The sequence below is a fragment of the Arvicola amphibius genome, chromosome 1 (genome assembly GCF_903992535.2).
Source record: "Arvicola amphibius chromosome 1, mArvAmp1.2, whole genome shotgun sequence".
In the NCBI taxonomy this organism is placed as follows: domain Eukaryota; kingdom Metazoa; phylum Chordata; class Mammalia; order Rodentia; family Cricetidae; genus Arvicola; species Arvicola amphibius.
In genome coordinates, this window is record NC_052047.1 from 82,587,573 (window position 1) to 82,600,591 (window position 13,019).

The 13,019-nt window shown below is 44.2% G+C and overlaps 1 protein-coding gene across 1 annotated transcript in view; it reads left to right on the top strand.

The window, feature by feature from the left end:
* Nucleotides 1–253: 253 nt before the first annotated feature.
* The window catches only part of Rab1a (RAB1A, member RAS oncogene family), a 28,095-nt gene continuing 15,329 nt past the window's right edge, over nucleotides 254–13,019 (top strand). Inside the window, exon 1 of the mRNA XM_038323430.1 lies at nucleotides 254–483. Coding sequence (XP_038179358.1) covers nucleotides 461–483 — 23 coding nt within the window. The 5' untranslated portion in view covers nucleotides 254–460. The remainder of the gene's footprint in view (nucleotides 484–13,019) is intronic.

Below are 13,019 nucleotides of genomic sequence, written 5' to 3' on the forward strand. Positions count from 1 at the left end.
GCCAGCAAGCCAGCGGGGAGGGGAGCAGGAAGGGCGGGGTGTGGGGTGAGGGAATGGGGACGGGGCGGGCGACAAGCTCGCGAGTGCGCATGCGTACCGTGTGCGGGGCCTAGTGGGAAACTGAGTGCAAGCTGTCCTCGGCCCCGTCAGGCTGCCCGGGCGTGCGGTGCGCTCACGACTCAGTTTCCCGGCGTGCCGCGCGACGCGGCCGCCCTCTGGGCCGCGACAGGCCCCTTGGCCTAGGCTTCCCTAGTTCCTGGTTCGCCGGCGGCCATTTTGGGTGGAAGCGATCACTGAGTGGCGGCGGCTGCTGATTGTGTTCCAAGGGTCGGAGCGGGGTCGACGTTTGTTCTACCGGAACAGCTTAGCTCACTCCTTCCCTTCCATAACCCGTGGCGCGGAGAGTTGGGGCGGCGGCTGCGTCAGCAAGGGCGGTGGCGGCGGCGGCAGCTGCAGTGACATGTCCAGCATGAATCCCGAATAGTGAGTGCAGGCGAACCGGGGCTGGCCGGGGGTGAGGGCGTCCGGCCGTGGGGTGAAGGCCGCCGGGAGGCTCGCTGCGCGGCCGTGGAAAGGTCGGCTGGGCGGGCGAGCGAGGCGGAGCAGCCCGAGGGCCCCATTGTCTGCCGGCCGAGGGCCGCGGCGGGGAGGGGTCGGGGCTCCGGGCCAGGGGCCGGGGCCGGGGCGCCGCCGGTGGGGAGCTGCTGGGTGTCGCGGCCCCGGGCGTTGGGGAGTCGGCCTCGGACGGCGGCCAGGAGGGGCGCGTCGCGGGGAGGCAGTGACGGCTGGAGGAGGACTTGTTTTTAAGGGAGGTAGGTGGGAGAGCTCTGCTAGAGGGCACTGTCAGACCCTGCGCCCGCTCTGCGGAGCTGTCAGCCCTGGCAGGGAGGAAACCAGCTTTAGGTGTAAATCCTGAGCTTGTTAGAGCTCTCTCCCCGGCAGGTGTCAGGCAGTACGGATGCTCCTCGGGACTGCGTGGGCTGGGGGGAATGAGGAGATGGCGAAAAGCTATTTCAATGTTCAGTTTCCTTTTGGGCTCCTCTCCTGGAAGAGTTCTTTAAGAACTGTGAGCCGTGGCCCTTCCAAAATCCTGAGCATTTGTGAAATGTTTTAGAGGACACCTAAGTCTCCCAGTCACCTTTTGTCTGCAGTACGTCAACAACAATAACAAAAAACTAAAATAAAAAATATCTTTCCGGTACCACCAAATTTAAAGTGTGCGTTCACTGACAAATTGGAAAAGAAACGAGTGGGACCTTTGATATAGCTGTAGGTTTTAGATTACCTGGTTGAAAGCCTGCAGATAGGGAATGAGGTTCCATGACGTGTCATGAAAAGTTAATGCATTCCTTTTTCTTGCTTACTCAAGAAGTCACAATTGCAGAAGTGACACACCTGGCACCTTTCATGGGAGCGGGTGATCTCTTTTCTTGGGTAGACTTTGTTGGGCTCTCCTGAACCTCAAGTCCTCCTTTGGTTTCCATATATGAAAGTCAATAGCTTGAAGAAATGTCCTTTTTTTTCCCTCTTTAGTGAGAAATCTTTAAGGGAGAGGGATTCTCTTTCTTTGATAAGAGAAATTAGTTTTGCTCTAAAAGCTGAATTTCTTTGTTGCTTTGGTCAGTTCCCGCTGTTTCCCCATGAAAGGTCCATCCATCAGTTTAGCTGACTTGTCGTCATGTGGGTGTCACATGGCTCTTGCAAAATGCATTCTGAGTTCAGGTTTTGTAAGACTGTGGTTTAATGCTGAAGTGTTCTTTTTCATTTGTGCTAAGCAGAAGTCTTGGTCTCTCGGTAGGATTTTACACTTTAATGTAGTTTTATTGTGTGTGTGATGCACGTGATTGCAGGTGCACAGGTGGGAGCCACAGCACTTGTGTGAAGGGTCAGGGGACAGCTTTGGGGAGTTGGTTCTTCTTCCTTTGCGACTTCTGGGGATTGAACTCAGACAAGCACTCTAACTGTAGAGCCATCTCACCAGCCCAGGCTTTTGTGCTTCTTGAAGAAGTTTGGAACAGTTCATATAGTGACATACTTGCTGTGTTGGCAGCCCCTCCCCCCCCAGCCATGGACTCTGCAGAACAAAATTTGTTTAGTTGAGCAAAGTTGAATTGGGGTTCCTAGTTAATTTTCCTGGCATCAGTAAAGAGCATGGATTTGCTAGCTTAGGGAGGTTTGTAAACCTGTACTATTTGAGGAGTTCCTGTATTCCACATATATTTAGATAAAGTTCATGCATGTGCTTGAGGTTAGAGAGTGGTTCTCAACCCTCCTAAACGACCCTTTAATTCAATTCCTCATGTTATGGTTACCCCAACCATAAAATGAGCTTGGTTGTTACTTCACGCACTACTGTTATGAATGGTAGGGTTACAACCCCCAGATGGAGAACCCCTGGTGTAGCGGCATCCCCTGGAGCTGGAGTTAGAGCAGTTGTGAGCCACTGGGAATGGAACTCGAGTTCTCTGCAAGAACAGTACATGTTCTTAACCACTGAACAATCTCTCCAGTCTGTGTTACTTATATTTTTTAATACTAAAGAAGAACTCGATGATAAAATTTGATGTTACTCAGACTTTTAATTTGTTTCTACTTTTGTAAAGCAGTATAAAAAACAGTCATTTTTACTACCTATTAAGGTAGCAGTGTGGCTCACGAGTATGTAAAAAACTTGGACAGCTATCCAAAGCACATTGTAGGTGGTGTAAATCATTTTTAAGTAAGCATTTTAGTTGTGCTGGGACTTAGGAGTTTAAGTCTCAACCTCAAGAGGCCTGTAACATAATATACAAATTAGATTTTATACATGTCAAATCTAGTAGAGACAGCTGCATGAATCAGAGCAGTGTGATTTCAGGGTCGAGTCACTTGTTGTGGTTGGCTGTTTTGGAAGACTGTTACAGAAGAGACGTGTAAGAAAATGACCAGTGCATCAGTGGGATCGCTCAGCCGCTACCTTGGTGAGTTCCCTCCCTGGGACCTACAAGGTGGAAGGAGAGAACTGACTCCTGTAGATTGTCCTCTGCTCCACAACCCCAAGAATTGAAATTAACAGTGTGAAAACGAGAGACCCGAAAAAGCTATTAGACAGAAATGATCCAGGGAAGACTTTTCAAGAGGAATGGCTAGTAAATAAATGGCAAGGAATTTTTTTCACCCCTTTTCTGAGTTTTGAGACAAGATTTCATTGTGTTGTTGTCCTGGCTATCCTAAAACATGCTGTGTGGATGAGACTGGCCTTGTGTTTATTTGTCCCAGTCTTCCTGTTTCTGCCTCCCAAGTGCTGACGTTACAGATTAGTGCCACCATGCCCTGGATGAACAATCATTTAGTCATTCTTTCTTTTGAGGTCTCAAATATGTCAATATCTGGCCTTTATTTACATTTTAGACTGTATAAAAAATAGTTCAGGAGTTTGGGGAAAGGATTTATGGGACTTGCATAAGATGAGAGACAGTGATAGTTTGTTGGTGGATATCACAGGTGCAACCAATATACCCATAATGATTAAGTTATAATCTGTCTCATTGCTCTGTGTATGCGTGTTTATGAAATGAATAAAAATCTATTTTTACAGCACTCGGGAAGCAGAGACAGACAGATCTGTGAATTCAAGGCGAGCCTGGTCTATAAGAGCTAGTTCCAGGACAGCCAAGACTTTTACACAGAGAAACCATGTGTCGAACCCCCCCCCCCCCCATTCAGTTTTTAGGCTGACTTGAGAGAAAGACAGGAATCAAGGGTAATGATTGAGTCTCTTGGATTTCAGCTAAACAAAACCCACTGAAAGTGTGATCCTAACACTGGAAGTGGCTGGAAGGGTCGGAACTTGTTCTTTTGTGGCGATCTGAAGAAAGCTCGACTTTATTACAGTTATTATTTCGTGTGTGGGGCGAATACATGAATGCTGCAGTGCATGTGTGGAGGTTAGAGGGCAGCTCGCAGGAATCAGCTCTTGTCTTCCACATAAGTCCTGGGGAGCAACTCTCTGTAAGCACTCAACTGTGGCTGAGATTTGATTTTCACAGATAGGTAGTGAAGTAGGCAGTAATTATTACAACACAGTGATTGGAAATGCTAAACAGTTTCAGGGGTGGAGGGGCTTGTACTCTGAGCACTTGAGGCAGAGGCAGGAGGTGTCACTGAAGGTTTAGGCCACACTGGCCTACAGTAGTGAAGAGAGAGGGAGAGAGTGCTAGCGCGTGCACACGCATGTAGATATTTCTGTGTGTCATAGAATGTGGTTGTGGAGGACAGTCTGTGAGAGTAACTTCTCTCCTACCATGTGGGTCCCAGGGATTGGACTCAAGTCATTAGGCTTGTTTGATTGTTATAGTGGCAAAAAGAGCAAAGCATGGTGCCTTGTGTGTGTAATTCCAGCACTTGGGAGCTGGAGGTGGGAGGACTGCCTGGAGTCTGAGACTAACCTGGGCTACATAGTGAATTCCAGACCAGCCTGGGCTACATAAGGTTTTGTTTCAAAGAGCTAAACCAAACCAAACCTCACTGTAGACGAGGATGATGCTCAGATTACAAGTGAGCAGTTCCTTTCCTGGCTTCTGCAGAGCAGTTCAGTGATGCTGTTCTTCTCTCCCTCCCTCCTACACTTCATGTTCACTTCCCTCCAAGACTCCATGTTCTCTGAACATGTTACTTTTCTCTAATGGTCAGAGCTGTTTCAAGTAAGTGGCCCCTTCTCCCCCTTGTGTTTGAAAATAAAAGAGTTAATGTTATCTGTCATGGCATTATATTAGTACCATTCTTGGCTTTCATGTAGTTTGTTATTTTTGTCTTTATTGTTGTGTATGTTGCTGGCAATCAAACCCAGGGCTTGGCACATGCCAAGCAGAGTCCTCTGTCACTCTTTACTCCAACCATTCTAAAAAAATTGGAGAAAGAAGAGTAATTAGTCCTCTTACTGTGTAGAATATTATTTTTAAGTGTCTAGAGAATCAGCTCTGTAATCATCAGGTAGAAGGTAGCCATGTAGAATCTTCACAAAATGGGTAGGCTTGCAAATCCCAGTCCCAGGAAGTGGAAGCAGAAGCCAGAGTGGAAGGGCAGTCTTGGCTCAAGGGCAGCCTGGTTATAGACTTGGCTTAGAGAAGGGGTAGAAGGGAGGAAGGGAGAGGGGACTTAAAAGAACAAAAACCTGGAGCCATTACGTGAGCTCTTTTAAATTTGACTTAGTTTTTCGTTACTCTATGTCTGAATTTTACTTTTGAGTTTTTGTAAGAGACACTGGCAGATTGCCCTCCCTCCCTTTTCAGAAAGGAGTGGTCAGCCTGTTCCTGTTTTCCTGTAGAAGCTGGTACTGAACTTTCTGCTTAGATACCTAGACTACGACTAAAACTTTTAAAATGAGTATTTTATGCTTATGGGTGTTTGGCCTTCATGTGTGTCTGTGTACTTAATGCATGCCTGGTGCCAGAGGAAGCCAGTAGAGGAATTTGAATCCCCCGGAACTGGAGTTGATGGGAACTGAACCTGGATCCTCTGGAACATTGTGCAGCCAGTGCTCTTAGCTGCTGGACTATCTCTCTAGCCCCCTAGACGATAATTGAAGGAGGAAACTTAAGTCTTAGTTTTTCTTTGCAACTAGCCTAGATTCTGTTAATTTGGACGTGAGGGAGTGGGCAACAAGCAAACCAAGCATGGTAACAAAGCAAACTCTGAGGCCAGAGGAGCCAGAGAATGTGCTTGTTGAGTGGTTGGCTGACTTAGCTATGTCAGAGATACAGCACGGAAGTAGGCATGGAAACATTGCATGTGTGTTTTTAATTTATTATTGTGTTTGTGAGTGTTTCCATTTTTATGTGGGTTCTGGGCTTTTAACTCACATTTTCAGGTTTGCATGGCACGTGCTTTCACCTGCTGAGCCTTCTTGTTGCCATAAATTAATGAATTTTTTTAATGGAATTGGATGAAGTCCAAAATTGAACCTTTCCAAGAACAGTGATAGATGTAACTTCTGATTGAATTTTATTTTTACATACTAGCTCCAGTTTCCCCTCCCTCCCCTTGCCCCACTCCTCTACTTGCCCCCATCCCACACCCCATCCACTCCTTAGAGGACTTAAGAGCTCTCCTTGGGGAGTCAGCAAAGTCAGGTATACCAAGTTGAGGCAGGACCAAGCACCTACTCCTGTATCAAGGCTGAGCAAGGTATCCCACCATAGGGAATTGGCTCCAGAAAGCCAGTTCATGCACACAGGATAAGTCCTGGTCTCACTAGCATTATTCTTAAGAATTATTCCCTATCCTTTCTACTCTGAACATAACTGTGCTTCAGAGTAGAAAGAACTCTGAATATAACTATATTCCATCATCTTGACTTAGGACAACTATTTTATCTTGTTTGTGTGTGTGTGTGTGTGTGTGTGTGTGTGCGCGTGTGCGTGCGCGTGCGCGTGCGTGCATACATGTGCTACATGTGTGGGAGTGCTTATAAAGACCATAGAGAGTGTTGCATCTATAGAGGTGGAGTTACAGGGATTTGTATGGCTCTTGACTTGGGTTCTGGGGACTAAATTCCTGACCTCTCAAAGGACAGTTAGCACTTAGCTGCTAAACTGTCTTTCCAAATCAGGTCTCTCACCCACGTTGTTGGAAGTGAAGCAACCGAACTGCCTCCATAGCTCTGATTTAGATTTTACAGAAAGCTGTAATTAATGTTGACTATTAACAGGAGAGAACCAGAACATTGAGGAACACACTTTAGAACTTTGGTGCTGATCTTGGAATTAGATCAATAATGGATAATTCACATTTGTGCTACCTGCCCTAAAATGTATGTATAGACATTATAATTTCCGTTAATCCTTATAGTAATTCTATGAAAAAAGGATCCATCCAGGTTTTTTTTTTTTTTTAAGATTTATTTGCTCATGTATACAGTGTTCTGCCTGCATGTATCCCTGCAGATCAGAAGAGGGCTGCAGGGCAGTGGTGGTGCACGCCTTTAATCCCAGCACTGGTCTACAAGAACTAGTTCCAGGCCAGGCTCTAAAACTACAGCAAAACCCTGTCTCGAAGAGGGGGAAAAAAGAGAAGAGGGTACCAGATCTTATTACAGATGGTTGTGAGCCACCATGTGGTTGCTGGTAATTGAACTCAGGTCTTCCCTCCAGCCCCTGTTTTTTTTTTTTTTTTTGTTTTGTTTTTGTTTTTGTTTTTGTTTTTTTTTTTTTTTTTTTTTTTTTTTTTATTTAAGACAGTGTTTCTCTGTAGCTTTGGTGCTTTGGTGCCTGTCCTGGAAATTGCTTTTGTAGACCAGGCTGGCTTCGAACTCACAGAGATCCGCCTGCCTCTGCCTCCCAAGTGCTGGGATTAAAGGTGTGCACCACCACTCCTCAGCTCCAGTTTTGATTTTGTTTGTTTGGGTGCTGGGGGTTGAACTCAGGGTGTCACTCCTGGCTGGAAAGTCCTGGTTTTAAAGACTAGGAAACACACAGGGAAGAGTTAAATGGCTGCACAAGGGTAAGCATCATAATTTAGAGTAAGCAGTATAATTGGAATTGTAACTAGGGGTCTTCTAATGTTTATTTACTTATTTATTTTAATTATTTACTTTCATCTTTATTCTGTGTGCCCATGTGTAAGTGTATATGGCTGTACACCTGTATATTTCCATACACATGTGTGAAGATCAGAGAGCAGGTCACAGGGCCAGTGTTCTTCACCTTGTTCGCGGGGATTGAGCTCAGGTCGTCAGCTGGTTATTTCTTTTAAAAAAAAATTATTATTGTGTGTGTATGGTGTGTGTATGTGGTCATGCATGCATGTTTGTGGGCATGCGTGCAGGCACATGTATAGAGGTCAGAGGACAACTTTGTAGAGTTGTTTTTCTCTTTCCACTTTTTCATGGGTTCCAGGGATCAGACTCAGGTCCTCAGGCTTATGAAGCAAGTGCCTTACCTGCTAAGCTGTATGGCTGGCCAAGACTTGTATTCTGACCTCCCAGGTATGCTATCACTTTCTCTATGTGGCTACTGATTTTTGTGCCACCAGGGATTGAATTTATGGCTTCTAAGTGCATCTCTCTCAAACCTTAAAATTTTTAAATTTAAGCCAGATAACATTTGGATTGACAGCTACCTTAAACATTCACAGAGAGATTTTTGTTATACACATCTGCACACTCAGACTCATACCCTTTTTCTCCTAGGGATTTGACTAGGTCGTTCTCCATGCCAAGCACATACTCTGCCTTGAGCTTTATCTCTAGTTCCTTTGATTTTTGTTTTTTTGTTTTTTGAGATAGGGTTTCTCTGTAACTTTGGAGCCTGTCCTGCAACTAGCTCTTTTAGACCACTCTGGCCTTGAACTCACAGAGATCCACCTGCCTCTGTCTCCTGAGTGCTGGGATTAAAGGCGTGCACCACCACCACCTGGCCTTCCACTGTGCCTTTTGAGAGATTTAAAAGTAGGAAAAAAGGATGTACTGAGTAGCGACTAACCTGTTCCTGCACTCTTAGAGAAGCAGAGGATGTTTGGGAGTTGAGACTTAGTCTCGGATACATAATAAGTTCTGAACAAGAAGGGTTTGTGAAGTTTGCATGGTGGTGCATGCCTGTAATTCTAACTACTCAGAAGGCTGAGACATGAGAATCACAAGTTCCAGTTAGTTCTAAGTCTTAACATTTAAGACACCCCTCTTTATGCAACAACAAAGTATGAAATATATAGTTAGGTCTTTGTGACCTTTGACTTCTATTTTAAGTGGTTTATTGGGTTGATCTTTAAAAGTTTCCCAAATGTTGAAATTAAGCACATCTATTCTGTTTTTCTCATGCCTATTCTTGGATACTCATTGTTGGGGCTTTAGAAGTTGTGGCCATCTTTCTGAGAATAAAAAGCCAGAGAAGAAAGCTGTTGAACTCAGAGCAGCTGTGCACACTTGCACAAGAGCTTCACAAGATGAAACCATGGATGCCGTGGGTTTTTGGGAGAGGCTCTCCAACATAGCCTTCCCTGAGTGTCTACAGGTTGCGGGGGGGGGAGGGAGTTACATTTTCCTCAGTGTAGCCACCGGTAAGGTGCCATGCTCCTGAGAATAACCCTAAAGAAATTTATTGCCTCCACCCACCTCCCATGAAAGTAGAAGGGGACTTGCTTAAAGAGGAATGGGATCAGTGATTTGGGAGTAGGACAAGAGAGGATAGTATGAGTGTGACCAAAATACATACATGTAGGAAATGGTATGCAATAATTCAGTATGTGTAATTAATATATACTAATAAATATTTTTGAAAGAGTCTGTGTCAGTTTCACAGACCTAATGTCAAATTTGTATTCCTAGAGTTTCTTGTAAAGAAAAGAATAATTTGGTTAGACTGACTGGCAAGAAGTCCCCGAGCTGCTCCTGTCTGCTGCCTGTTTCCCCAGTGCTGGGATTACAAGTATCTTGTGCTGTGCTCAGCTTTTTTTTTTGTTTTTGTTTTGTTTTTTGAAGACAGAATTTCTCTGTGTAGCCCTGGGTGTCTTGGAATTCCCTTTGTAGACCAGGCTGAGACTAAAGGTGTGTGCCACCATCACCTGGCTATTTCTGTTTTTTTTCTTTTAATTGAAAATTTTTTTTCATAAAATATATTCTGATCAATTATTTCCCCTTCCCACCAACCTGATTCCATGTCTTTTCTATCTCTCTCTAAAAAAAAACAACCAAGAAAACCCTCTGTCTTTTTGTCCGCCCACCCCCCCCCCCCAGGATGCTAAAACATAGAAACAAAAGACCAATAAGACAGAAAATGCCCAAACAAAGCACTTTGGGAGAAAAAGAAATGCAAAAATACCATTGGGTTGGTTTTGTGTTTGTGTCCAGCTTTTTATGTGAGTGCTGGGAATCTGAACATGGCTTCCCATGTTTGCACAGCAGGAGCTATCCTTACTGAGCCGTCTCTTCAACCCCATGTATATTGTTAGTACAACCTAAGCCACTGTCTTTTGGCAGCACTCAGGATTGATTCCAGCGTGCTAGGCAAACAGTGTACCATTGAGCAATAGCCTCATCTGAATATTTCTTTTCTGGTGCTTACTGCTCTTCCAGAGGACTTGTTCAGTTCTCAGTACCCACATGACAGCTTACAGCCACCTGCAACTCCAGCTTCTCCCCTCCCCTGCCCTCTGTTTTCTCCTCCCCTCAGATAGTCTTAAATGCTTGATCTATCTCCTGCCTTAGCTTCCAGGATGCTGGATTATAGCTGTGTGCTACTATTCCCAACTAGGATTTAGTTCTTTTTAAATCTTTCAAAAACATTTTATGTGTATGAGTGTTTTGCTTGCATGTATATATATGTGTGTGTATGTGTGCCATGTGCTTGCCTGGGGCCTGCAGAGGCCAGAAGAGGGCATCAGATCTCTTAGAACTGGAGTTAACAGCTAATGTGAGCTGCTACGTATGTAGATGTTAGAAATTGTACCCTGGCCCTTTGCATGAGCAACTAGTGCTTTTTAACTCTTGACCTGTCTCTCCTGAAATTTTCTTTTTTATTATTTTTTAAGTGTCGCTCTGGCTGTCCTTGAAGCCTTTTTTTAAATTTTTTTTTAAATTTTATTTTAAAGGATTGATCTCTGCTGTTTGCTGATTTCTTCCTCATTAGTTTTTCTTTAAATCTTTTTTGATACAGGTTTTTTGTTTTGTTTTGTTTTTCAAGACAGATTTCTGTATGGCCCTGGCTGTCCTGGAACTCACTCTGTAGACCAGGCTAGCCTCAAACTCACAGAGAACTGCCTGCTTCTGCCTCCTGAGTGATTAAAGATGTGCACTACAACTGCCTGGCTAATCCTTTTTTAAAAATAAAATATGAATTAAATGTAGATTTACTAAAGAGTTGGAAAAATACAGAATACCAGTGCACTCTTCATTCAGCTTCCTCAAATCTTAGCACCCTGAGTTCCTGACACTGACCACATTCAACATGGAGCCAGCCAGACGTGGTAGTGCAGCACTCTGGAGGCAGAGACGGCGACAGCAGATCTCTGAGTTCCAGGCCTGTCGGGGCCACATAGTAAGAACTTGTCTTTAGATAAACAAACAACAGTAACAACAAAACAGCTCCTATACTTTATTCTAATTGATTAATGTTTCCACTTAACGTGTCCTTGTTCTGGTCCAGGATTCAGTCCAGTTACTAAGGTGTGTTTGTACCATGTTGGTTCCTTTCATTCTCTGAAATCTCTCCTTTTTCATGGTCTTGGCACTTGTTTTTTTTTTTTTTTTGGCGAGACAGGATCTTGCTTACATAGCCATTGTTGGCTATGTTGGAGCATTCTGACATTCTGATGTTGATTCCAGAACACTTGGCTTAATGATCTTGACCAATTATTATTTGTTTTTCTTTTGTTTTGTTTTTGAGACAAGTTCTTCTTACCTATTTATTTTTCATGTGTTTAGGTGTTTTGCCCGCATGTATGTCTGTATATTAATATATGTGGCTGGTATCCATGGAGGCCAGAAGAACTGGTCCCCTGGAAGTAGTTATAGATGATTTTGAGCGACCATGTGGGTATTGGGAATTGAACCCGGGTCTTCTGAAAGAGCAGCTGGTGCTCTTAATATTCGGCCATCTCTCCAACTCTTTCAGTTTAATAGTTTATCTGCATGCACGCACGCACGCACGCACGCCCACACACACACACACACACACACACACCCCTCTACCTCTGTATGGGTATTTGTATGTGAATGCTAGTGCCCATGGAGGACTGAGGCATGGGATCCCTGCTGGAGCTGGAGTTAGAGGTGGTTGTGAACCAACTGATAATGGCTGCAGGGATCCAAACTCAAATCCTCTGAAAGAGCAGTATGTGTTGTTAATCCCCGAACCATCTCTCTCTCTCTCCATCCCCAAAACAGTTCTCTTGTATCCAGGGCTGGCCTCAAGCTCACTGTAGAGCTGATATGTCCTTCAGTTTATGGTTCTCCTTTCTCTACTTTCTGCTGGCTAGGATTACAGGATGAGGATGTGTCTTTAGGCTGGGTTTATGTGTTAATGGCAAGCATTTTGTCTGCTGAGCTATCCTCAACTCTGATTTGGATATCTTTGAAGTGTGCTTAGTCTGTTTCTTTACAGTTGTCTGAAGCTTTTTCTTTATTTTTATTTTATGTGTATCTATTTTGCTTTCATGTATGTATGTTTACCACATGTGTTCCTGATGTCAGCACAAGCCAGAAGAGAGTTTTGGATCCCCTAGAGGAATTGGAATTACAGATGGTTCTGAGCTGTATCTTGGATGCTGGGAACAGAAGCTCAGTCCTCTGCAAGAGCAGTCAGTGTTTTTAACTGCTGGGCCACCTTCCAGTCACTCCCCCCCTTCTTTTTGAGACAAGGTTTTACTATGTAGCCCTTGCTGATCTGGAACTCATTTTGTAGGCAAGGTTGTCTTTAAATTACACCAATCTTTGTCTCTGACTCTGTAGTGCTAGAATTACAAGTGTAATTAATTCATCTAGTTAATTCATTATTAGATTAGGGGAAAATGCCACAGAAATTACAGAAGTCAGTGGTCTGTTCCTTGCATTGTATCAGAAGGCATATGATAGCAATATTTTACTCATCACTCTGGTGATGCTATTACTGGAACATTGTTGCTGGATTTATAACTGGCCATTCTGGTGGTGGCTTTGTTTTGGGAGAATTATTAGCTCCTTTTAACACTAGTGCCCTTTTGAAGTTGCCTTTTTTTCTTCCTCTGCTTTTAGACACTAACTACCAGATTCTTAATATACAGCCCATACTCAAGTTTATGTGCCAACTTTCAGGGGAAGATGGATTTAAAACAATTACTGGATGGAGTATTTTAAAACCATCAGTGTAATGCCAGGTGTGGTGCATGGCTGTAACCCCAACACATAGCAGGGTGATTAAAGTTCTTCAGCCTTTGCTACATATTGAGCATTAGAGACCAACCTGGGCTACATGAGACCCTGTTTCATAGAAGTTCCTCCCAAACAACAACAAAACCCACCACTGCAATAAATACTTGGGGGAATATACTTGAGACCACCCAGATACCTT